Raw genomic sequence first — 24582 nt, 5'->3', positions numbered from 1 at the left:
AAAGGCTGGCAAACTAAGTGATCAAATATAAGACTAACTAACTGTCCCACAACCTGGACTCAACACAATTGATATTTCCTGAATGTGGCCAGCTGTGTCAGACGCCACTTTACTTTTTTTTTGGAATGGTTCGATTTAATTATTCACTTATACTCTTAATATTTGAACCCATTTTTGCAAGAAATCTGCAACAAAGTGTATTATAAAAGAAATAAACATATATTTTTGGCTGTTTCAAAATCAATTAAAAGTCAATTATTAAACATAACAGTTTATTACTCTCACTAATGACTGATATGAAACAGTGAGGGACATTTAGGTTAATCATTGTTTTATCCACCCATAGGAGGTTTTCAAAGATGTTAAACAGGGTCTAAAATCCAACCCAGCCTTAGATCTGGCCTCAGATTTGACATGAGTCTCTGAATTAAGATTCCTACATTGTGTCTGGCTTAACACCATGAAATGGTATTTGATAAGGCAGAGTTCCTGTCACCATTTTCTACATTTGCAGCGGCGGCAGAATCTTCTACATTATCCGATGATATTTTCGTAGTGTGTTAGGGTTAGGGTTAGGGTTACATAAAACTTATGCACAAAATATACCCTCTTTATTAATACTAACAGCAATAAAAAACATATTCTGCAAAATATTCACCTCTTCACTGACGGGAACGCCTCAAGCTATTTTTGGTAAATTACGGTACTAAAAGTTGCATTAATAGTAGATTACAGAACTGTTTGGATAACTTGGGTAATAGAAAGGCCATTATATCTCCTCATCTTATCACAAGATATCAAGGACGAGCTTGTGAGGTCCGAAGACCGCAGGTAATAAAGCTGATAATTGATAATCAGCAAAGCTAAGGTTCACTATTCAATTGACTCATTGGTCATGTAAGAAAGATTCTGCGTTGCATTATTATCCTTATAATTATGTGTCTCTATAAGAAGGAAATAAACAAAAGATAAATGTTTCCTATCGTTTTGATTGTTCCTGATATATATTTGATGCCTGCAGAGGAAGATTACTCAAAATAAGCATGATATAACTGTAGGCCCTTTTTAAAAATGGGTCAAAATTTGATGGGAGGAAGTTTTTGTCTCTATCTTTATATAAATCAACTTCAGCAAACTACTGCACACTGAGAAAAATACAAAGCAAAGCAGACACATATGTTAATATTTGATAGATTTAAAACCCCTTTTTACAAGTTGGTTTGTTCTTCGTCTAAGATTAATGGGATTCCAGGCACAGGAGGAAAATGGCTGGTTTTCTTTCCACTAAAATAGATTTCAGATAAGTGTCTCATATAGGTGACAAAGACAATGGTGAAATAATGATTGCATTCCTGACAAATGACGTGTCGAGAAAGGAATGCATGATGTCCTGGTCTCTGGGTGTGAGCTGGCCACATCGACTTTGGACAACGAATTCCAGAGTTTAAAAGCATAGAAGATCAAACAAGTTTTACATTTTTTATCAAGAGGAATTGTGGGCCTCTACAGCTGCCTCTGACCTAAGGTATAATGCTAATGTGTATGATACAAACACTACTTTCTGATTAAACGTGATCTACAGAATTAAAAAATGTGACCAAAAACATTTCAAAGTGAAGAAATTCTATTTATTTTACATCATTGAATCAAATGTATATCATGGAGAATTATCTACCACCATCTGTGCAAGCAACAGGTCAGGAGATGAACTATTTATCATCATGATATGCCATACACACACACACACACACACACACACACACACACACACACACACACACACACACACACACACACACACACACACACACACACACACACACACACACACACACACACACACACACATAGTTGCTCTAATCATGTTTCTAGATGAAGGCACATAAACCCATTGAAGGTCACAGTAAGGCAGATTCACAGCACTAAGGAGAAACCGTATACCATAGAAATTAGCAAAGGAACACTCAAAACTTTGAGTAGTCTGCCGTATTACAGGATCTCTGTTTAGGACTGTCCTGTCTTCCTCTGTCTGGCAGCAAGAGAGCAGGTGAGAAAGGGTGAGGATGGCTGAGAAAAGGGTGTTCACGTCCAGGGCTGACAGACATCCCAGCCCATTTTTCCATGTGACCTTTTCGTCTCCGGAAACGCAGTGATAGTTTATCCTTCTCGTTATAAAACTAGCAGCGAGGAGCTAGAGAGTCCTTTTAGTTTCCAATCCTTTTTCCCCTCTAACAGTTCTTTGGCTTGATCGCATCAGCCAACAATTCCCTTATTCTCAAACTGAATAATTGAGAGTCCATAAATCAACATAATACAGACATACTGTCAAAGGTAAACAGTTTCTTTTACTCAGACATGTAATTGTGGTAACATACTGTATACTATCACTCAAATACAACAGCAGTCCAAACTCTGAGAGTTGGTTTTGCATCATTTAGAAACAGTAACACCTTAGTGTAAATCACAGTTTGTTCAGTTGCATTTCATTGCATGTTTCCGCAGAAAAGACCAACCTGTACATACACACACAGCAGCAGCATTCCTTTGGATCACCAACAGATTGGATTTGATTAGTCCATAAAGCACAATCTTGAAACAATACCCTGTATCCAACCATTCACATTTCTGTGCAGAACAGCCATGCATGCAGAGGTGCAACCGCTCTGTTTCCCACTGTGAGTTCACATAAGGATTCTTGTCCCTGAGTCTTCAAAATACATCTGAATAATCCGACTGCACCTAAATTCCCCGCACTGTTCTAAAGCATCCACCTCTTATCCTCTACAGACATTCAACTTGTACGTATGGGTTAAAGGGAGCTTCAGCCATTTCTGTGTAAATTGATTAGCTGAAATGCACACCCCCTGGCAGAAGGGCGAAGAAAATGACAGCATCTGCATCTCACTCGCTCAGACACGCAAAACAGACATGTAATCACATACAGTAGAGAGGATCCACACTGGCTCTGAAGTAAAAGTGCACACACATACAAAAATACACAGCTTCAGTCTCTTAGTTCGGTTCATCACAGAGAGAGGTGTGTCAGGTGCAATGGTTGTGCAGGGCCATGGCTTGTTTGTGTTAGAATATGTGCAAGTGTATTGGCGTCCATGTGTCTACATTTCTGTGTTTCTAGGCATTTTTGTTTATGCATACATGAATACATATATGGTTGTGTGTGTCCCTGTGTTAAGTGAGGGCGTACTCAAATGTCCCTTTCTCCAGCCCCTCAATGCCATCAGCCCAGTTGGAAGAGGGCATACTGCTGTAAGGATCCAGCAGGATCCTGAAGCACCTTACTATGAGCAGCCCCAGGAACACCAGCAGCATCCCCACGAAGGCAAACGCTGTCTTCTGCTCCAGAGTCAGAGAGTGCGCCATCATGTCGTTTCCGCTCATGGCAGCAAGGGAGTGGTTGTATTGGACGCTACACATGGTAAACCAACATCAAGTTGCCTCATCTCGCCTCTGATGGTGTCAGGCGTTTAGAAGCCTGCATGTTACCTAGACAGGAATTACATGATGGCTTCAGATTAGTGCTGTCTTTTGGGCAGAGAAAATCCATTGAAGCACCTATTTGAATATTATGCTGCTTAATGCATATTGTGTGTGAGCTTTGGGGGAATAACAGACATCGGAAAGAGGAAAACACAGAAAATCTACAAATAAATAAGCTGACCATGAAACGTGAAGGGTTACAGGTATCTAAAAATAGCTTCTTTTTAATGTGCTATCAAACTGCTGCCTTCCTGCAGACTTCGATCTCTCTCTCTCTCACTCTGCACCTCTGGGAATTTTGCCGAAAAAAAACAAAAACAAACATGAACAGAAGACTCAAAGAGACTGCAGGAAAATGGATTCAATAACATGAGCCAATACCAGGGATTCTTTCCATTAAGTCAGGATAGAATTACAGTTTGTCGCAGTGCATATCCAGCTGTTTAACATAGGCAAAACGTTGAGGTATCAATGAAAACGTCACATCTCATGAAGATGTGATGTATGTTTGGTTTAAAAGAGAGGGCTCTCTACCTGTTGCGTGTGAGCAGATGCCTGCCAGACTGCATGATTCCATTATACAAGAAAGGGACAGTGATTGACAAAACTAATTCACAATATTGGTGAAGCCACTCAAGTGGAAGTCTGCTTCTGTCATCATTTTTCATCCCTAATCTTTCCTGTGAACACTAGCAGCAGGTGGCTTTAGTTTAGAGCAAGGGAGGGGGCTCGAATGAGAGAGTGAGGGTACATACAGAGAGAACTGGGAAAGACAGGCAAGGGAGAAGGAAGTAGAATGAGGGGAACACTGCACAAGTATGCATGGTGAGGGAGTCAGGGAAGAGAGAGGAAGGGAGGAAGGTAGGGTGAAAGACAGAGACTGCATTGACAGATAGTAAGGATGTATAAAGAAGAAAAAGCAGCCATCTCACCGTCATTATCCTTCCATTCTCACAGACCTGTTGCTGCTGTTTCTTGTGAACAACTCCTCTTTCGTGTAGCCCTGAGACACACATCCATTAAACCATCCATTGCTGACATACTGGATGTTTTAGGCTTACCTCTCATCCAAACAAAAAGCTAGAGAGAAACGGAGAAGCAAGGGGAGAGGCTGGATCAAGCTATGATATATGTCTCTTTTCAGAGATAGAGCTCCTCTCCTCATGCTCCTTTTCTTGCTGCCTCCTACTCATTATCATTCTGTTTCTCTATGTCTCCCTCCTGAAGCACGCACGCTTGCTCCTGCTGCATGGCAACCACTTGTTAGTCGCACTCCGCTGCTCTGTTGCCTCTGTCATTCACAACATACCCCTCCTCAGCAACACCAGGATGGATTCAGCAGCATAAACAAGTAATCCGCCTCTTCTTTTTCTCCCTCTTCATTCTCCCCTCCCCTGGCTTATTCGGCATTTCTAAAAATGACTCCACCAAAATGTGACAGGAATATCAGAGCTTTGCCAACACGAGAAATGCTGCCTCTCAATGATCCTGGTCAGTAAATGCTGCTGCAAATTATTTTAGGTGCAACACAGCATTATTCTTTAAGCCTGGTTTGATGATGTTTTTTTAATTGATGCAGTTTGATGATGTCAAATTGAATTAGCCCCACTGCTTAAAGGCTTACGAATGCAAGCTCCCTGGACAGGATGACAGAGAAGAGACTTAATATAGTAAACAAAAAGCAGTAGTTTAAAACAGACAGCAGGTCATCTGATTGCCCACTGTAACACAATGCGGCAGTGAAGGGTCTAGCCATCTGTTTTGATGTAATGAAAATTAATATCAGCCATGTGGTTTTAATCAAAGTGGTGCAGTGAGTCTGATTTAAGGATAAGGGCATGCCTTGAGGGAGAGAGTCATCACTGGTGTGTGATGTGAAGCAATTTCTGATGGGTGAGAGGAAGCTTATTTCGCTTATGTTTCAGTTTTTGGTGGTCAATAACAGAACGATTTGAAAACAGAGGAGAAAAGATCTTATTCACATTTATATTCATTTCAAAGTTATATGTTCCTTGTTTCAGCAGCAACTTTTCAGTCCTACTGCGCTGTTAATACTTGAATGGATTTGGGTAGAAATAGTTCAATTGGCTGTACTGTGACACATTTATTTATGTCTCCCAGTTATTTCAAGGACTGTTCTTGCAAATAGCTGAAGAGATGTCATATTGCAAAGACAATGACATTGTAGGACATTAAAGTATATCTCATTGCCCTCTACAATTTTAAAGATCAAGATCACAGCCCAATAGTGTTTGTTTACCACTGAAGAGGTGGTCAATTTACAGACAGTTGGAATGTGTATGTTATTATAAGCAATCCAAAGCAGCAAGTTTCCTGTCAGAGTTGATTGAATAAGTCGATTCATTTGAAATTATACAGAAGTTCAGTTACTCACAATACATGTTCCTTCCTAATTGTCTTTAATATGACTGTAAGCACTCTTTTATATGTGTGCCAAGATGTGCAGATGTGCTTTGGATTCTCTTGGCACTGGAAGATGAATGTAGACAATTTAAACCTGTTGCATAAAGCATATTAAAATACTTGAGTGTCCATAGGACAAACACTTAAAGCTTGTTATTCCTTTATCTCAGTCAGACAACAGGTCATGAGCAAACTGATATTGAGAACTATAAAATGAGGATTATATGAACTGCTCTAGTGGTATCCACTCAAATGTTATTGAACTCTACTCCCCACCCCTGAGTGATACACAATCTGTACAAGAGAGTACTAGAGCAGTGGAAGTGAGCTTTAAAAGGTTTAATATATGTTATACTTTATTGGGACTCCCCATTAGCCTTACTGCTGTAATTTTTGATCATCCTGTAGCCCAACACTTAATTAAATGCACATGGAGGTCTGTGTTTTTAAAATAAATATATAAATATTTCCAATATTGTAATTAAAGACAGATTGCCAAAGTGATGAGAAATATGTCAGGAGTTGACAATAAAGTAATTTAAAATGAAGATAAAAATGTACTGAACAAATCTCAGAAAATACCAATGTGTATGATTTAGTAGCATCTAGTGGTGGGGTTGCAGATAGAGACTGGTGGAATAAAGCTCCGCTCCCTCCTCCCTTATCGAAGCCTGTTGGAGAATTACAAAGGACCTCAGTTAATATAATAATGCAAAAGGCCCTCTCAAGAACAAGAATTATGTTTCCCTGTTCTGGGTTACTGTCGAAAGAGCAAAATTGTGGACTCTGAGAAAGACTTCTGCCTTCATGTGTTAATACTAAGGGCCCCTGCATAGCTATAGAAAACATCACAATGTCTATGTTCATGTGAAAATACATTTGTGAATATTATAATCCATTACTGCCAAAAGTCAATGTAGATGCAAAAAAGTACACGTTGCAACCTATCAATTACAGCCATGGATCCTGCTGACCCGCAATAAAGCAGGGAAGTTAATCTTTAACATACAGTTCAGTACATGTATTACTCTGTGAATGTAAAAGGTCAATAAACTGATAATACATTTACTTGATTGCTATTTTTTTCACAGATATATCTTGAGTCTTTCATTTTACATTTAGAGCTATTCCTATTGAATTTAATTTGACTGTACAATATTTAATGTTGCACTCCTTTCTTGTATATATCACATTCTATTTACATAGACTTCTGCTTGCGCTATTTTTTTATTTTATTGTTTTATATCTTATATAACTATCTTGCATATTGGAGGAGCTCTGGACTTAAAATTGTCATTGCCATTTTTACACTTTGGCTTGTGTGCTCATGACATTAAGGCCTTTGAAACTTGAATCACTGAATCTATTAAAAGATCAGGTGTTTAATATAAATGGTTTGTTTTGGTTGTGGAATCTGCACACATTTGGTGAGCAGATTCTCTACAAATGCTGTAGTATATTGTAGAAAGAAAATTATGTTATTCTCCTTGAAGGATACTACACTACATTTTAAGCATAACTGCATGAAAAGTACAAATTACTGGGTCAGTAGGAACTTCAAAGGTCTACTATGTGCATGGATCCGACTGCTTTGATGGTTGCACATGTCTATGGCTTTCTGTTCAGTAAAAAAAAAAGAAAGAAAAAGCAATAGCTGAGAACATAAGATCTTTGAAAATGTTTCCTTAATATGTCATATAAAGAGGATGTTCAGCTGGGGGACATTGGGTCCTGCATATGCTGCTTTCAATCATGTGCAAAATCTTTTCAATCAAATATTCCCTTTATATTTTTGCCAAATTCCACGGACTCCAATGCCCATTTTATTCCATTCACCCTTCATACTGTACATCAATGCATTCGCCGAGGCTGGCTGGCAACAGCTGCCAATTCTCGCGTTGCAGGCACAAATCCCACTCCACATTTTAAACTGCGTAGCAACAGCGGGGCATCTTGCGTTGTGTGGGGCAAACAAACCTCAACATGGAAGATGTTGTAATTATTAAAGAGGAGGCAAAGCAAGAGGAGTCTTCAGTATCGACCAAGTCTGAATCCGAAGAGGCATCTGAAGAAACACCCAATGGTGTGAAAACGTGAGTGAACATTATGTATTGTTCTGTCCGCCCTGTTTGTTCAACCGTTAGCTGGATTAGCTAAAATGGAGTCCTGTGATGCTAACTTGCTATTGTTAGCCAATAAGCCTCTTCGCACATATGTTGTCAATTTGTATCGATATGTATCCGTGTGGTATATGTTGGGTTTGTACCCAATATACAATTTGTAACTCATGAATCTAAATGGCATGCTGTTGCTATAACGTTAATCACGGTGCAAGGGACCAACCTTTAACGTTGCTGGATGCTAATCTGCAGACATATGGAGGTGACCATGTCAATTTAGTTTATACCTCGATTAGATGGATATATATATATGTCAAATAGCTGTTTAAAGAAAAAAACTAATTATATTAACAGCTGGCAAAAGCACCCCGGTAATGACTTTCTAAACACGTTTCATTATGTCAAACTAAATGGGGTTAAGTGAGCTGCACCGTAAACTAGTCCAAATCCATGTACAGTCTATGGTGCAAACAAACTACGTTAGCTAGCGAACTGTTTTACTATTCAAACCTTTTCAGATTCTTATTTTTTTTACACTAGATAAAATGCATTAATACAACAAATACGAGGCAATATAAAGGGCGTATTTTCACCATGCTTTGTAACAATACATTTTAACCAGCAGTAGGCCTATCAGAATTTCTATCATACAAATAAGTGTTGAAATTCATGCAACATTTCTCGGCTAAAGTACTACAGAAAAGGAAACTGTGCACTTTTCCATTCATGGTTCTGTATAAAAATATAACTTTTATTTAAGATTTTGTTACGCTACCTAAATGACCTTTATGACCATTTGTCCAGAAGGTAAGTAGTGTCAGGTTTATTGAGCAGCACCAAACAAACTGAATGGAAACAGGTATTATTTCAATGTAAAGAAAAAAAATGTAACATCAAAATGCAAAACACACAATAGGAACTTGTTATTGCTACTAACTGTTTGTATGACAGCTCTTTCAAAGCATAGACTACACTGTGTAATCCCTGAATGTGGTTTTGAGAAAGATTGTTCTCTGACTTTTAGCATTATGCATTTTGTAGGAATGCTGAAGAAACTAAGCATCCCAAAGAACAACATGATGGTAAAGAGAAGTCCTCTGGGAGCAGAAGAGGAAACCGCTTCCATCCCTACAAAGACAAACATGGTGGAGAAAAGAAGGGGGCTCATAGGAATCGGGTGTTCATCAGCAATATCCCCTATGATATGAAGTGGCAGGCAATTAAAGATCTAATGCGTGAGAAAGGTAATGTCCCCAGTGATGGGGATGATGTCTCCTCTTCTCTCCACTTTTCAGCTTTTCAGAAGCTTTTGACCTCTTTCCGTCCAGTACCAGATGGTGCATCCTGCTTCTAGCAGTAGTCAGTTAGTGTGTAGCTTTTTTTGGGATGTATTTATCGCATACATAAGGGAATCAACATAGTTTGACATAAGGTATTGGAGTTTTAATACATTTCTTTGGATGGACACCAATTTCGTTTGGACTGATATGTCTTTGAGAAATGGAAGATGAAATTAGTTACATTGTCACTTGTTCTATGGCATTGTCAGCTCCAAAATGTAACCTCAAACCAGTAGTAGAATTGATTGTTGAATGATTTTGTTGCATCTGTTGCAAGGTGAATCTTGATAAATTAAAATATTGTAATGTTTTACATTTTTGAATTATGGGGCCTCAATAAGCCTTTTGAAAGGTCAAAGGATAGTTCAAAACTCTTAATGCCATGAATGGAATCTGTTGATAAAACTGATCATGTTGAAGCTTTTTGAATTTCCCAGGTTTAATGTAGCTGTGTTTCTCTCTGGCCTTGGCCTTTGGGTGTCTCAGTCACTGCCCAGAAAGGCATGGTGTTGTCTGGTGGGATGTTGGTCTGGGCTGACTGTTGATCATTAATTGGACATCTCCATCTTTGGCGGCATTGCCAAGGCCAACGGCGACTTGAAGACTTGGTGACTTAAATTCCTTTGTTCTTTTGGTATTTTTCCTTTGTATGTCTCATGTAGTTGGTGAGGTTACATACGTGGAGCTCTTTAAGGATGCAGAAGGAAAGTCAAGGGTAAGTGATGTGGCCAATTTGCTGCACGAGGTTTTAAATGCCCTCAGCAGGCTCTCATTAATCAAGTGTTCTTAGGTTTTGATCCTTTGGGTCTTACTAAGTTACCGAACTGGAGATACTGTGGGTTGTGTTTAGAGCCTGATAGATGGCTAATGATTGATATCATTAAAGAGGGAGATGTCCTGTTGACTTTGGTAAAGTAGCATAATGAACTCATTTAAGAGTGCACTGCTTTTTGTTGTTGTTATTTCAATTGGTGTAAAAGTTTGTTCGTTTGGCCATTTTCCAAAGGGAAATGTGGGTTGTGTGATTTGTGTTATTTATTGACCCTCATGTCTCAAAATCTTACTTTACAATTCTGTTATATGTCACAGATCTCTCTACAAAGGAACAAAACATTCTTGAAAGATTCTGTTTTTGCTATTGTTATGTTTCTATATTAAATGGCAAAATTGCATACTATAGAAGTAAAGTTGGATCACGGCTGTGGTAAAATTTCAAACCTAAACAATGTAATAAATAAACATGTTAAAGTATTTTCTTCTACCTTTTTGTATTTGTGTCTAGTTCAAAATATCAAATGTTTTTACCAAAACGTAATCAATTAAACCGGTATTGTTTTATTATCCAAAAAGTATTAACTGTCAACGTTGAAACAGATAATGATAAGGAAAATGATCTTATTAACCTTTTAATATCTGTAATGTACTTTAACACAACCAAAACCCTGCTGGCTCAAGCTCGTGGGCAAAATGTGGCTGACGTGCACTTTAGAAAATATTAGAAGCATGTTGATACTTTAGATTTATAATGTTCCACTGCTTTGTTTGGATTTTAACTGTATTTCGTTCCCTCCCTCAACTTTGGATACGTGTGCTCCCTGGACTCCTACGCTGCCACCTGGTTAGGGTTGTGGGTAAGACATCAAATCACTTTTTAAAAGACAGTGTTTTTAATCTTTACACTTGCATGGAGTTAACTTATTCCTCTGTTTCCCTGATTCGACAGTGTGGTGGAGTTCAAAGATGAGGAGTTTGTGAAGAAAGCGATAGAAACTATGAATAAGCATGACCTGAGTGGAAGGCCACTCAACATCAAAGAGGTGGGAGCAAATTATGCAAAATAAAAACAATGATTATTTTACTGTCTTAAACTATTTGTGTAGGCCACAAGAAGAAAACATCCTTGTGTTTTGCTTAATAATAAAATGTCTTTTTCACTGTAGTGGCACAAAGTGTTATTTGTCACTTTCTTACTTGATTTGAGGTTCTCATTTTACAGAAGTAAATAATCCAAAGATCAAAGAGTTGACTTCATTATACTGTAAATTACACATTTTCTGTAGCTTGTATCAATATAAGTTTAGAAAAATGTGTAATATTTGTTATAAATAGTGTTATAGTTGTACTTTTTAAACCAGATCAAGTATTTAGTGAAAATAAATGTATAATAATAATGCAGTCAAACGTGGAGTTACATTTTACAATTGTCTTATTAGTTTAACAACCCTTACGCAGTGTACACACGGTTCCGTTGCGTTGACGCTTGCCGGTGGGCGTGTCTGGCGCTTGGGCTTAACGCGACCAACAACCAATCACATTAATCTCCCGCCCCCGACACACATACACATGGTTTGATTGGCTAGCGCTTGTGCTGACATATTTGCATAAACGAGATTTGATTGGCTGGCGTTTCCGTCAACGCTTGAAAAGTTGAACTTTTCTCAACTTTCACCACACGCAGCCAAAGCGAAGCAACGGAGCCAAATTGCAGTTCGGCAACGCTTGACGTCACCTCATTCAAAGTGAATGGGAAGGTGCGTCAACGCAACGGTGTGGACGGGCCGTTATTGATTCTCCTTGATCATTTTTGATTTGGTATTAGTCAGAATATCCAGGAACAGAAATAAATTGTTATGTTTTTTGTTTTAAGGACCCCGATGGTGAACATGCTTGGCGTGTGCTGCAGCGCATAGGTGGAGGTCAACAGGGAGGACGTGGGCATGAGATGGGGCCCGGTGGGATAAACATCCCTCACTCCATTGCCAACAACCCTAACATCCCACCTGAGATCATCCATGCACTGCAGGCTGGACGACTGGGCACCACCGTGTTTGTGGCCAATGTGAGAACATAATAGTAGTAGTAGTGATGGTAGTAATAATAATAATAATAATAATAAACAACCACCAAATCCAGCTAGTGATGATTATTCATGATGATTAAAAACATCTGTATCGAATGTTTTGCAGCTGGATTTCAAAGTGGGCTGGAAGAAGTTGAAGGAGGTGTTTGGTATCGCAGGTGTGGTGAAACGAGCAGATGTAAAGGAAGATAAAGACGGCAAGAGCCGCGGGATGGGAACGGTTACTTTTGAGCAGTCACTGGAGGCTGTGCAGGCCATATGTATCCTTCACAAGTGCATACTAGGAAAAACAGACAAAGCAATACAATACATTTTGTAGCGCATCCCTCCTTGATTCTGTGCTCAGCTATGTTCAATGGACAGATGCTGTTTGACAGACAGATGCATGTTAAAATGGTACGCTACTTTTAATTCTTGTGAAAATAAATTCCCATATCCTCTGTACAAATGAAGTTACACCTGTGTTGTGTGGCTTTATAGGATGAGAAATCCGTCCCCCCTGATGATTTCCGCCCGGTTGATAAAACTCCTCAGTTACCACGTGAGTACTTTGCTGTCTCCCTTTCGGTTGTTGATATTAAACACCTGAACATAACATCATCTGAGAACAAATAGGATGCAAGTCAAATTGCATATATATTGTACAGTGATGTAAGAAAGTCCAGAATGTGTTGATAAATAAGTATGCTAATGAAAGTATGATGGCTTTTAGCCCCCTCATTTGTACTTATTTGCTCGCGTTAAGGCTTCATCCTTTTTCCCCTTGTTTAAGCAGTTTTTCATTTTCTATGAGACTTTTTTTCTTAACCGAAGTGAAGGTCAAAAAACATAAAGGGTGCTGAATACTGTACAGATTGCTATGCCCCCAAAGGCTGATTCGGGATATTGTGCTATATAAATAAAATGGACTTGACACAGGTGATTACATAACATCTATTCTACCCTACAGCGAAGTTTGTGTACCTTTTGGGTGAAAAAATGCCCTGTGCAGTACATCTTCCATTCTTGAGAGGGTTCATTGCTGATGTAGTAACAGATCACATAAAGATAAATCTTTGCACAACTAACTTAACAAATGTTGTATCCAGTACACAATATTCAAAATGTTTCTGTCCCTAGCATCATTGATTAATGATTTTGTTTTTTATTCATTCTTAAGTTATACCATTGTAACTAGTGACTTACTTAATTCAAACGTTCCTCTGTTTCTTGTATATTTCTTCTGTAGGTGGCCTAGGTGGTATTGGCATGGGACTTGGACCAGGAGGGCAGCCTATTAATGCCAACCGTCCGAGTGGTGGAGGAGGAATGGGCTCCATGGGTCCAGGAGGTCAGTCATCTCTCAGATTTCTGTGGTTATATTTCGGCAGGAATGCCAACACACATGACGTACTGTGTTGCAAACCAGTCTGTTTATTAAAGGTCTCTTGTCATGCTATATTTTAACAATATATTGTAGGGCAATATCTATACAAAACTTGTCTGTGAAGTGTTTTACTCAAAATACCAAAACATTGTAGCCATGCCTCATACCCCTCTATCTCAGCCCTGTTCCTGAAGTGCTGACTCTGTGACTGTCGCTTTAAATTTTTGATTTAGTTGAGTTGAGCTGAAGCTGGCCACGCCCCTTTGGAGCGTCACGATCCCTTCCTGAAGAGAGAAGTTTCTAACGGAGATACTCAGCTAAACACTGCCGTGATTTAAACGCCATATTATGTTCCAAACCACATCAAGCATTATTTCTGAAAAACTTCTCAGTGTTTACCACTAGAACAGAGACATTATATGTATTATATATATACAGCAACTCTAAGTCCCTCCTGCAGACATCCTGCTGAATACACAGACAAACAGAGGTACTGCAGAGGGGATTCAGCTTGTGACTATATATTGCGGACGATTGGTTGAGACGTGTCACGTGGGCGGGACTTTGCCAGCAGTTCAAATGTAAAGCCTGCCCACATTTCGGTTATTACGTCATAATCGAAGCAAATCTGGATCGGCTCGTTTGTACCCCCGTTTTTAGAGATGTGGGCAAGGAGGAAAAGAGAGAGGGTTGTATTTTCTGACACTGAGTCTCCTTACACACCGTGGACACACATGCAATAGGGGAACTTTAAGACGAAGCTTATCATAGACAATCAAATGCATCTCCACTACTTGCCCAACACACAAGGCAGCATTAATCAGCCACTTTGAACACCATTCTATAAAAAAAAAACAGAAATCCAACATACACTCATGTGTAAACCATTCATTTTCATGGCTCATCTTTTGACCCTGCAGCAACCTCAATTTGGGTTGTAGCAATAAGACAAGAAGAGATCCTACCAGCTGACTTTAACACGACTAGGTGTTAGGATGTGACTGTACAAAGGTACATTTGGCACAATGTCAGTGTTTTAAAAGTCAGGGTACACACAGTACATTTTTTAATGGGGTTGTATACCCATTGGATAAAAATGGATACATTATGTGCTTTGGCATACCCTGACGGATATCATCTTTTTCCATAGGTATGGAGGCTCAAGGTTATGGTGGAATGAACAGACTTGGAGGAGGTACGGTTTTGCTAAAATACGGTCATATTTTTGTAGAGGAAAGGAGAGAGCAGTGCTGAAACTTGGTTTTGCTTTTAACAGGAATGGGTGGTGGTGGTGGTGGCGGCTTTGGGGGCATGGATAGCATGGGCAACACGGGTGGCTTTGGAGGGAGGGACATGGCACCAGGTGGCAGGATGGGAGGTAAGTGAGCATATTCATTCCTACTGAGCGGAGATGAGCTTCTGCCAGGATGTTGTTCTACAAACATTACTTTGCGCATTTTTGTTATTGGTAATTTAAGCCTAATCTTACATTTCTCTCTGTGTTGAGATATGTACCGCTCAGGAATGGGTGGAATGGATCGAGACTTTGGCCACAGTGACATGCCAATGAATCGAGGATTTGGTGATTCGTTTGGAGGAATGGGTAGGCAATATGCAAGTTATTCTCTTCAATTAGGTTTTGAGTGGATGCTGTTTTGAGATTGCGTTTGTGTTTTTTTCCTTCTCTATATAGGCTGATTGTTTCTGTGTTTGCTTTGAAAATGTTGTGTCATGATCTAAACTAATCTGCACTCACTTGCATTCTCTTCTTTAGGTGGAGGTTTTGGAGGAGGCATGGGCGGTGGTGGCATGGGGCATATGGGGACTGGATTAGGTACATGAGATATTCCATCCACAGCTTTTTCTAATTCTGTTGTGAATTAATTCCTCCCATGAAACTATATATACGTGCTGGCCTTTGAGGTACTTGTACAGTTAGGACCTGGAGAAACTGATGAACTCAGTACAGGCATTGACTCTCCTCGTGTTAGATAGATAGAATCGGAGGATGAAACCCTCTTTATTAGTCACATACATGCACACAGCAGAGCACAAACAGTGAAATTGGTCCTCTGCATTTAGCCCATCCTAGTACTAGGAGCAGTGGGCAGCTATCGTGCAGCGCCCGGGGAGCAATGGGGAGGGGAGATTGGAGGTGTTTGGTGCCTTGCTCAAGGACACCACAGCAGGGCCTAGGAGGTGAACTGGGACCTCTCCCAGTAGCAGTCCATATTTTCTAGTCTGTTTGGGAACTTGAACTGGCGACCCTACGATTCCCAGTCCAAGCCCCTACTGACTGAGCCACTGCTGGTCGTGTTGTTCTTAAACTGAACATGAACACTGCTGTAGGACGCATAGTGAAGTAGGATCAGTGGTGCTCTGCATTACACACTTACACTAAAAGCCATAGCATTCATGCTTGTGGCCAGACAGGCATGAGAAATAATACAATGTGCATGTTATGTGAGTACATAATGAAGATACTTTTGTCACTGCATTTCTACCAGCATGAGACTGGTTTCCTTTAACTGTGTATGCAGATGATAGCAACACATCAATCAATGTGTCTTTCATGTAAAAAAAAAAGAAAGCACAACTCATGGTTGAATTCAAACTGAATAGCATTACATTGATGCATGCATACAACAGGCTTTAAATAACAAAAATGTATTTTATATCATTGTGCAAATACATTTTAATCCAGATTTCTATTACGATTTAGCCAGCACTTTGGCACTTTGCATTGCTTCATATGACTTTTGAAGTTGTATACATAAGGCAGAATAACATGTTAGAGAAACTTTTTATTGTGCATTCACAAGATCATTTTAATAATTTCTCTTGAGACCCTTTTTTTGTGGAGTTGTCTGGTTATTAGGATTAGGTATGAGTCCAAGGTCTGATGTTCCTGTACAAACAGTGTCACTGTGATATTGGACTCTAACTTATGTTTTCAAGTGATACAATGCCAATTCCCTTTGCATTGTTACTACACACTTCAGTGAAATGTCATTGGATTAAAGGAATGGAAAGCCTAACGTGAGGTAGATGAAGGGCATCATGATTAGTGTACAGCAGTTTAGTTATGCAGGTATGAACATATACAGTACATGAATGTAAGTTGCTCCCTTCATTTCTGAGCATGTGTGCCTCTGTGTGTGTTTGATCATTTCAGGTGGTGGGATGGGAAACATGTCGATGGACCGGATGGGTTCCGGCTTTGACCGCATGGGCATGTCAGGAATGGACATGAATCGTGCCTTTGGCGGCTATGGAGGTGGGGGACCGGGCCACATGGGTGGAGGAATGTCTGACAGGGGATCTGGGTCTAAAGGAGGCTGTCAGATCTTTGCTCGGAATGTAAGTGCGGGTCAGATTATACAGAACGATGCTAGTCCGTTTAAGGATTGGAGTTACAGAGCTCTCCAAACCTCCCCCCTTATTTAATGACAATGTCATTGATATACATAAAACATTTTCTGTATGCAGTGACGCCCCAGTAATGGCTAATGCTTTGATGGCAAACAGCCCATGCTTGCCGGGCATTAATATAAATGCTAATCATGCTGTAAGAGTTGTTCATGATTAGTGTGTTGATGAATTGATGGTGCTGCCCTTCACAGGTTTTGAATGATTCACCAAGACTGACATGTGTTATTTAATAACTAAAGTGTTTTGTTTTATTTGTGTGTTGCAGCTTTCCTATGATCTGACATGGCAAAAGCTGAAGGAGAAGTTTAGTCACTGCGGTAGGTATTTTTGCTTAGTAGGAATACAGTCTCTATTGCTTTATTTACTTGATACTCAAAGACTCTTTTCTTTCTTTTTTTTAACATTTCATTATGAATGCTAAATCACAGGATAAACATTCATCAACACTTTGTCAAACATGGATTTCATCATGACTTTTATTTTTACTGCAGGCCAGGTAATGTTCGCAGAGATCAAAATGGAGAATGGAAAGTCAAAAGGCTGTGGAACGGTGAGGTTCGACTCTCCAGAGAGTGCCGAGAAGGCCTGCAGGTTGATGAATGGAACCAAGATCAACGGCCGAGAGGTGGACGTCCGTATCGACCGCAACGCATAAAGCTTTTGTAGAAGTCCGCTAACACACTTCCACATTCAGCCCCCTTGCCAATGATCTTTTTGTTTTGTTTTAAAAACACAATTACTTCATATCTCCATGTGTCCACTTTTTTTTGTTTATACTACATAGCTCTTGTATTTGTTTTGTAAACCCTTTTTAATTTCAGGCAGTTACTTGAACAAATAAACTTTTTAATTTTTAAACCTGGTGGTTGTAAAATCTCCTGAGATCAAAGTCTCTTAAGTTCTTTCCAGCTGTAAAATGAACCTGAAGTGCTGATCTGCTCATCATTATTGCTCAACACTGCCATGCAGTGGGGAAATTCAACATTAATCGCAAAGGCAGCTACTGGAATAAAGTGAGTACAGAGTGGACATGGACTTTTATCAGGCGTGAATACCCAAACTAATCACAGGACGCTATTCAAATACCCAGATCTCCATGATAAGGGCAGTTTTTGCTAAGTCGAATAATCACTTTTGACACATTGCATTTGTTACACAGTTTAGATTTGTGTCTAAAGTCCATCTGTGCTTTGTAGGCAGTTGTAAACACAACTGATAAAAAATGTAGGTAATTCTAGTTCTACATTTACGGTAATCTAAGGCAAGTGGAAGGTTTGTTGATAAGGGCTTGCTCGTGAAAGCTTATCAGAGTTGTGTAGATGTTGCATCTTTGTTTAACTCATCCACTTAAAAAGAAGGACAAAGCTTAATGACTTTAGTTAATACTTCTATTTCTTGACTGGTCAGTCGTGGATTCATTTGAACTCCTATGCAGCCTCTTTACTGTGTATGGGCCTTGAGTAAGACAAGACATCACAGAATGTGATAACAGGTCCTTGTTAAGGCAGGTCTGGATCGGACAGGCTCACACAAGAGATGATCTTTGGCACATATCCACCTTTAGTGAAAAATACATTATATTATTACTGGGGATCATCCTCTTCTTGAGATGTGACCAGCACACATAGACAATGGCACAATATCTTTGAAAGTATGTGACCATTCTTCATTTGCTTCAAATTTGTTTTGTTTCTGGAATGTTTGAGTCTGTAATAAAATATGGTTCAGTCTTTGGATAGGTCTCAGTCACCACACAGTTTTATGGGATTATTCCCAATAATCCCCAGCTCGTACAGGATGGCAAGAGTGGCAAACAGGACATAGCAGAAAAGACAAATAATTCCCAACTTCCAGTCCAGCTTCCATCCGTTAATGTGAACGGCTATAAAGAGGAAGACGATGGAAAATAGCAGCGTGAAGGAAATGAAGATCAGTCCGCTGCTGTTGACCTCTACAGGGTTGTTGGTATCCACAAAGGCAGTCTTGATGAACCAGGGCAGGCCAAGGCACAACATGTCAAAAACATTAGAGCCCACAATGTTGGACATGGCCATGTCAGCTTTCCCTAAAAAAACAGAAAACAAGTTCAAGTCTCTTTTCATACATAATGAATGTACAGAAAGTATTTCAGTGCATTTTGTCCAGTTCTGAAATGGCTGATCATAAAGGGTGTCCGCAAAGTAAGGAAATCAAATGTTTACCTTCTCTGGCTACCATCACACTGGCTATGGTGTCCGGTATACTGGTGCCAGCAGCAAGCAGTGTGAGGCCCATAACTGTATCAGGAATGCCAAGGGTCTCCCCTGTTTAAAAAAAAGAAAAACACATTAAGAATGAGCCCCCCTCCTCCAACAACCTAAAGCTAAGGAGAGAACATCAGCTGATCCTTACTGTTGCTATAGATTTAATCAATAATCTGGAGCCAGGGTCATAGCAGGATTTTAGAAATACTGAGGTCATAAGACTAAATTCCCCAAGCATAGCAAGAGATCGAGTGTATCCCCTTGATTGAAAGCCATTGTGGGAAATGTATTTTCAGTTAAGTCTATGCTCCAGTGATACCAAACTATTAACCACACAGTCACATTGTAACTGCAGACTGGAAGTGTTCCCAATTATATCAATAAATGTACTGTATGTCTGAGTTGTACCTTGGCCCCATGCCTGCATTCACAAGACTGAATTCTCCTTCCATATCTGACAACTATAGGATAATAATCCCTTTATATTTAAGTAGACCTACCACCATCATGCCTGCTTCTAGGTCAGTTACATGTTGATAGACCCGTGCCTGTGGCTTCTTCTGTTCGTCTATGGCTCACATGACTGTTTCCTTAGGGGTTAAGCAGGCAGTAATCCCGGTTTACGCACATGGCTCACTGGAGGTATAATAGCCCCCCTCTTAACTTTCCAGGACAATGGCATCCGTGGAATTAGCCAGCAGACCAACATGTGATTCTACTCTGCGAATAACATTTTTTTTCTCACAAGTCTCAAACACTTGTGATCCACAAAGGCCTGGTGCGTGACCAGCTGATTTACACCTACAACTAAAGTGAAAACACTGGGGGAAGGTACAGATTTTTTACAAACTCATCACAGGATAAAAGAGTAGCAACAATGATCTTACCGACAACAGTGACCATCCAGACCAGAACGTATGTGAAACCTGAGATCCAGACAGCTGACATGAGGAAGGTTATCATGAACCATCCCTTCCAGAACCTCCTCCTGCAGTCAGGGATGGTCAGGAAGAGCAAAGTGATGATGGGCAGAGACAAAACCCAGAAAATCCGTTTTAGGTCGCTCTCCGGCACAGCAAACACGCTTTTATGCTCTGCTGGAACCCAAGCAGACAAGCAATGCTATGAGTCGTATTATGTCAATTCATCAGGGGTGTCATACAGGTCAAACAGACAGGTGAATGACTCAGGGTAGACATGCTGAAAATAGTGAAAAACATTGCACTAAGCAGCGTGTTTTACCTTCTGGAATCTCATTAAGGCCATGCAGACTGAGGGACAAGTGAGAGTATCCTGAGTCGTCATGGAAGATCCCACTGTCAGTTCTGGAGCGACTGTGGACACGCAGAGAGGTGTCTTTGCTCCAGCCCAGCAGAGTCTGTGTCTCAGTCTTCTCAGATGATCCATGGCCAAGACAGGTGCAGCAGGGGCTCAGCTTCCTCAGGACAAACTCACTGATGCGCAGGTCAAAGCACAGAACCACGATGTAGACACCATAGACCAGCAGCAGGCAGGCAGCGTCATACCTGTAAACAGAACATACACTCAGCCTTGACATTCATTCTTGACCTTGGGGACAGCTTGGAGAGGTAAACAAAAACCAATGACCTTCTTCCGAGAGTTGAACTTGGTCATGTGAGCAAGTCCCATCAGCTGAAGAGGACTGTGGAATGTGGTTTAAAGCTCCAGCATTAACCAATAAAGCAGGTGATTTAAAATATATATTTCCAATAACAAGAATCAAAAGATTAAAGCGATTAAATTGGCAGCTGTTTCTATTTTAAATAATGTAAGCTTGTACATAGCTAGGTCTACGACTTGTTTTTACTTGTCATTGCAGTTTAGTATTGATATCATTATTTATTTTATAGCTATTATGAAACTCCATTTCCTGATCATAATAAGGCTGTGCTTTATGTGCTACCACAATTAAGTAATTCCAGTACTTGTGGAAATCTTTCATAAGCACTTGACATACCGCATTTGCTTTTTATAATTTGATAATGTCCTATTTAAGGGTCCTTTATTGCTCTGTTCTGTCAATAAAATGCCATAGTCATAGTACTGTACTTTACCATACTTGTTTTGTGATCTGTTTTGATCTGTTCTTTTTAGTGTCACAAGAAGCAATAAACATCTGACTTTGTCTTGTACAACCACCTGACATGTAGGGTTAAGGTCTGAAGATCATGTAACCAGATCCCAGAGCACACTCACCAGTACACTTTGTTATCAGAAATGATGGCAATAACAGCAGAAACACTGATGCCATATGCCAGGCAGTCTCTGAACAGTGGCCAACAGGTGAGGCGTCCGGCCTGATAACGGAAACAAAAATAAATGGTTAACAGCTTATACAACACAAATGTTCACATTGACTCTCCGCTTTGACCCAGTAAAGGTGCCACTTTTATGTACCAGTGGTAATAAGTGGGCTAATCTCCTGTCTGAATATTGCGAGTGTGTGACTGTGTCAGAATGTACCATAGAGGCCAAGAGTCCACATGCTGCGCAAATTCCTAGCAGGTTGTAGACCGCTGATCCAACGATGGTGCTGACCCCGATGTCTCCCTTTGTCACAAACACACCTAACAAACATAAAGAGCACAACTTAGGTCTGAGGACAGGAACAACTTGAAGCATCGATTAAAAGAAGAGGAAGTGTCTTAAGGTCAAATAAGCTACTGAAAGTTTAAAAAATAATGAAAAGGTCACAGCCTCTTTGTGTTCACATATGGTGGTATAGTGACATGGTGACAGTGATGATGATGCTGGTTGTAATGATTGCTATATTATTGCATGATTACCCAGAAATGCTGTGACCAGTTCAGGTGCAGAACTTCCAGCTGCCATAAAGGTGGCTCCTGCTACATCCTGAGACAGTCCCAGACCTGAGGGACGCAGGAAACAAAAAGAATACATGGCAATTTATATGTGTGTATAAACTTACAGAAATACCTAATTATAATTAATTGAATTCCACAAATGCACAAACTACAACCTCAAAAAATGACCAGGCAACTATAAAGGAAGCTTCAAGCTTGCATATGTATTGTGTCTAAAGTATATGGTATTGCAGTACATCGCACTGGTATGTTATCTGTCAACTCCTGTGATTTTAATTAGTCAGACAGAAAAGGAACCTTGGGCCCTCTTGTGTCGGGCCTTTTTCACTTTTGGTAAAAACGTTTTATATTAAATGTTCTGATTGATTGAAATGAATGGACACATTAAACAATGATGAAAGCTAACACAGGTGAAACACCAAAACCACAGTTATTTTCATTCATTCAAATCCAAGTGAAACACTATCCAAACAGTTAACATATACAGCATATAACATTAATGGACTTTTACAAACTCTGTCCATGTATTTAGAGTCAGAGAATATATGCGCAGCCTTATCCTTTGGAGTTTGCCTATAATCCTCATTACTCCCATAATTACAGTTCATGATATGATGAAATGATTTTCATGTCACTTACGTTCACTGATCACTTCTAAGGAAGGCAGGAAGTAATCGTCGCAGATTATTGCTACAGCCAGAAACATGTAGAAAATAATCATGAAATATATGACTAGCCCTCCATCCTTCCTCTCCTGCACCGTGAAAAAGCCCTCAGGAAACTCAGAGGACTGTGGTGAGATGCATTCTGTTTCATTCTCTAAAAAAAGAGCAGGAAACAAATGTGAAAAAATCTGTTACCCAAAACAACAAGCTTGTTGATGGATTACAGCACCCAGATAATTTGAATTCTTAAAGGCAGTTACATGGTACTTAGTGCCAACAAAACAACAAGACTAGAGAGAAAAACACTGTCACATTTGCTTGGCACAAATAATTGATTATTCATACTATTTAAAGACGAAAATGATCCATGACATTTGTGAGTACACACAGATTATGGTGATGAAACAAAGAATTATAGGAGTATTAGGGTTATTAAAAATACTAAATAGTAAGCTGAACAAATATATACATATACGCACAAGATTTTCTTACCAAGAGCCCGACGCACCCTGGTAGAGTGGGTTTCCTGAGCAGTTTGTGCTGTAAATGATACAAGATGGACAGTGCAATATAAAAATATTACCAATCCTAGAAAGTAAGGTATAAAATCTTTTCTCTTCTTTCTTTGCATAGCTGTAACCTTATTCATTTTCAATTGAGTAAATAAAAAGTTAAATTAGCAATTAGTCCAAGGAGTCATTCTTTACTCTAAGACTGTATGCCTACAAAAGACTGAATATGGGCTGAAACTGCAGCTAACACTACACTACTACAAGCTTTGGCGAGAGAGAGAGAGAGAGAGAGAGAGAGAGAGAGAGAGAGAGAGAGATTATTGGGGGGAAAGCATCTTTTAAGGCCTGGCGCTGCTAAGAATGGGGGATCACGAGTTGCGATTCATTCCACTCGACTAGAACACGCTCCAGCCTGAGGCGCGTCAGGGGTGTATCCTCATTCTTCACATGCCCACCTTAACACACATTATACACTGTTAAAATGCTCTTTCTTTTCTGGTAACATACATTTGACACCAATTTATATCCCAGTAATTAATTTCAAAAAGGGACATTTAAGGCCTGAAGCTCTACAAGCTAACAACATTGATGCTTGATTGTATCACTAACTGTAGAGATAAAATCAACATTTAATTTCTTGGATTTGTGGCTATAAATGAACGGTCAAAAGTTATTAGACAAACGAAAAGTGTTGCTGTTTGTTGCAGACTCTACATTTTATTTCACTTTATATATGAAACGATCAAAGAAATAATACAATATGTAGGCAATATTTATAAGAAAATGAAACGCAACAGTTGATGTGCAGCATGTGGTCACGATTGCAAATTCAAGCCCGACAGGGTGAGCAGGGCCCAAGTTATTACACGGCTTAATAAATCCATAATCTGACTGACACAAAATATTGACGTGCAATAATTTAGTGTAACCTTTTGCTAACTCGCTTTTAGGGGATTTGATCTGCATCACAGACATATAGATAGCTAGATTGATGCTATGTTGAGTAAAGTTTTTGCTAACAAATTACAATACATTTACGTTACTTTCGGAGTCCTTTTTGTGTAGCCTACTTGTATAACTCACTAGTTTTTTGAGTAATTTACAAATAGGTATTTTAATAAGGCTAAATCAATGACAAAACACATTGGCATCATTAAATACACTGCAAGTGGCACTATTTTGCCTACTTAGCCAATGTCATTGCTGCATTCAGGTGATCTTCGAAAAAGGTCACATTTCTTGTGGTTCGTATTCGACCAGCACTGTGAGTGAATTT

General features: G+C 39.6%; 2 protein-coding genes across 3 annotated transcripts; one reads left to right on the top strand and one right to left on the bottom strand.

Annotated features, from left to right (window-relative positions):
• Window positions 1-7802: 7802 nt before the first annotated feature.
• Window positions 7803-17898, top strand: myef2 (myelin expression factor 2). Its single transcript, XM_063881831.1, has 17 exons — window positions 7803-8015; window positions 9084-9286; window positions 10045-10097; window positions 11006-11013; window positions 11106-11199; window positions 12030-12221; window positions 12349-12502; window positions 12589-12638; window positions 12723-12783; window positions 13471-13572; window positions 14759-14803; window positions 14885-14986; window positions 15116-15211; window positions 15383-15442; window positions 16784-16968; window positions 17306-17357; window positions 17532-17898. Exons 1-17 carry the CDS (start codon window positions 7906-7908, stop codon window positions 17693-17695), a joined length of 1731 nt encoding a protein of 576 aa, XP_063737901.1. The 5' UTR covers window positions 7803-7905; the 3' UTR covers window positions 17696-17898.
• slc24a5 (solute carrier family 24 member 5) lies at window positions 16393-23558 on the bottom strand. 2 transcript variants are annotated; one of them, XM_063881829.1, is made up of 9 exons: window positions 23287-23558; window positions 22769-22948; window positions 22091-22174; window positions 21768-21871; window positions 21501-21601; window positions 20526-20809; window positions 20171-20380; window positions 19242-19343; window positions 16393-19105 (listed from the first exon to the last, which is right to left on the bottom strand). In XM_063881829.1, the coding sequence occupies exons 1-9, from the start codon at window positions 23441-23443 to the stop codon at window positions 18783-18785; spliced, it is 1545 nt and encodes a 514-aa protein (XP_063737899.1). In that variant the 5' UTR covers window positions 23444-23558; the 3' UTR covers window positions 16393-18782. The 2 variants fall into 2 exon arrangements, with proteins under 2 accessions (XP_063737899.1, XP_063737900.1); XM_063881830.1 differs by having other exon boundaries at window positions 16394-19105; window positions 20171-20377.
• Between the last annotated feature and the right edge of the window lie 1024 nt (window positions 23559-24582).

Source organism: Eleginops maclovinus, chromosome 4 (genome assembly GCF_036324505.1).
Source record: "Eleginops maclovinus isolate JMC-PN-2008 ecotype Puerto Natales chromosome 4, JC_Emac_rtc_rv5, whole genome shotgun sequence".
Lineage (NCBI taxonomy): Eukaryota > Metazoa > Chordata > Actinopteri > Perciformes > Eleginopidae > Eleginops > Eleginops maclovinus.
The sequence above is the reverse complement of the archived record's forward strand: the minus strand, read 5'-3'. Positions and strand labels throughout refer to the sequence as shown.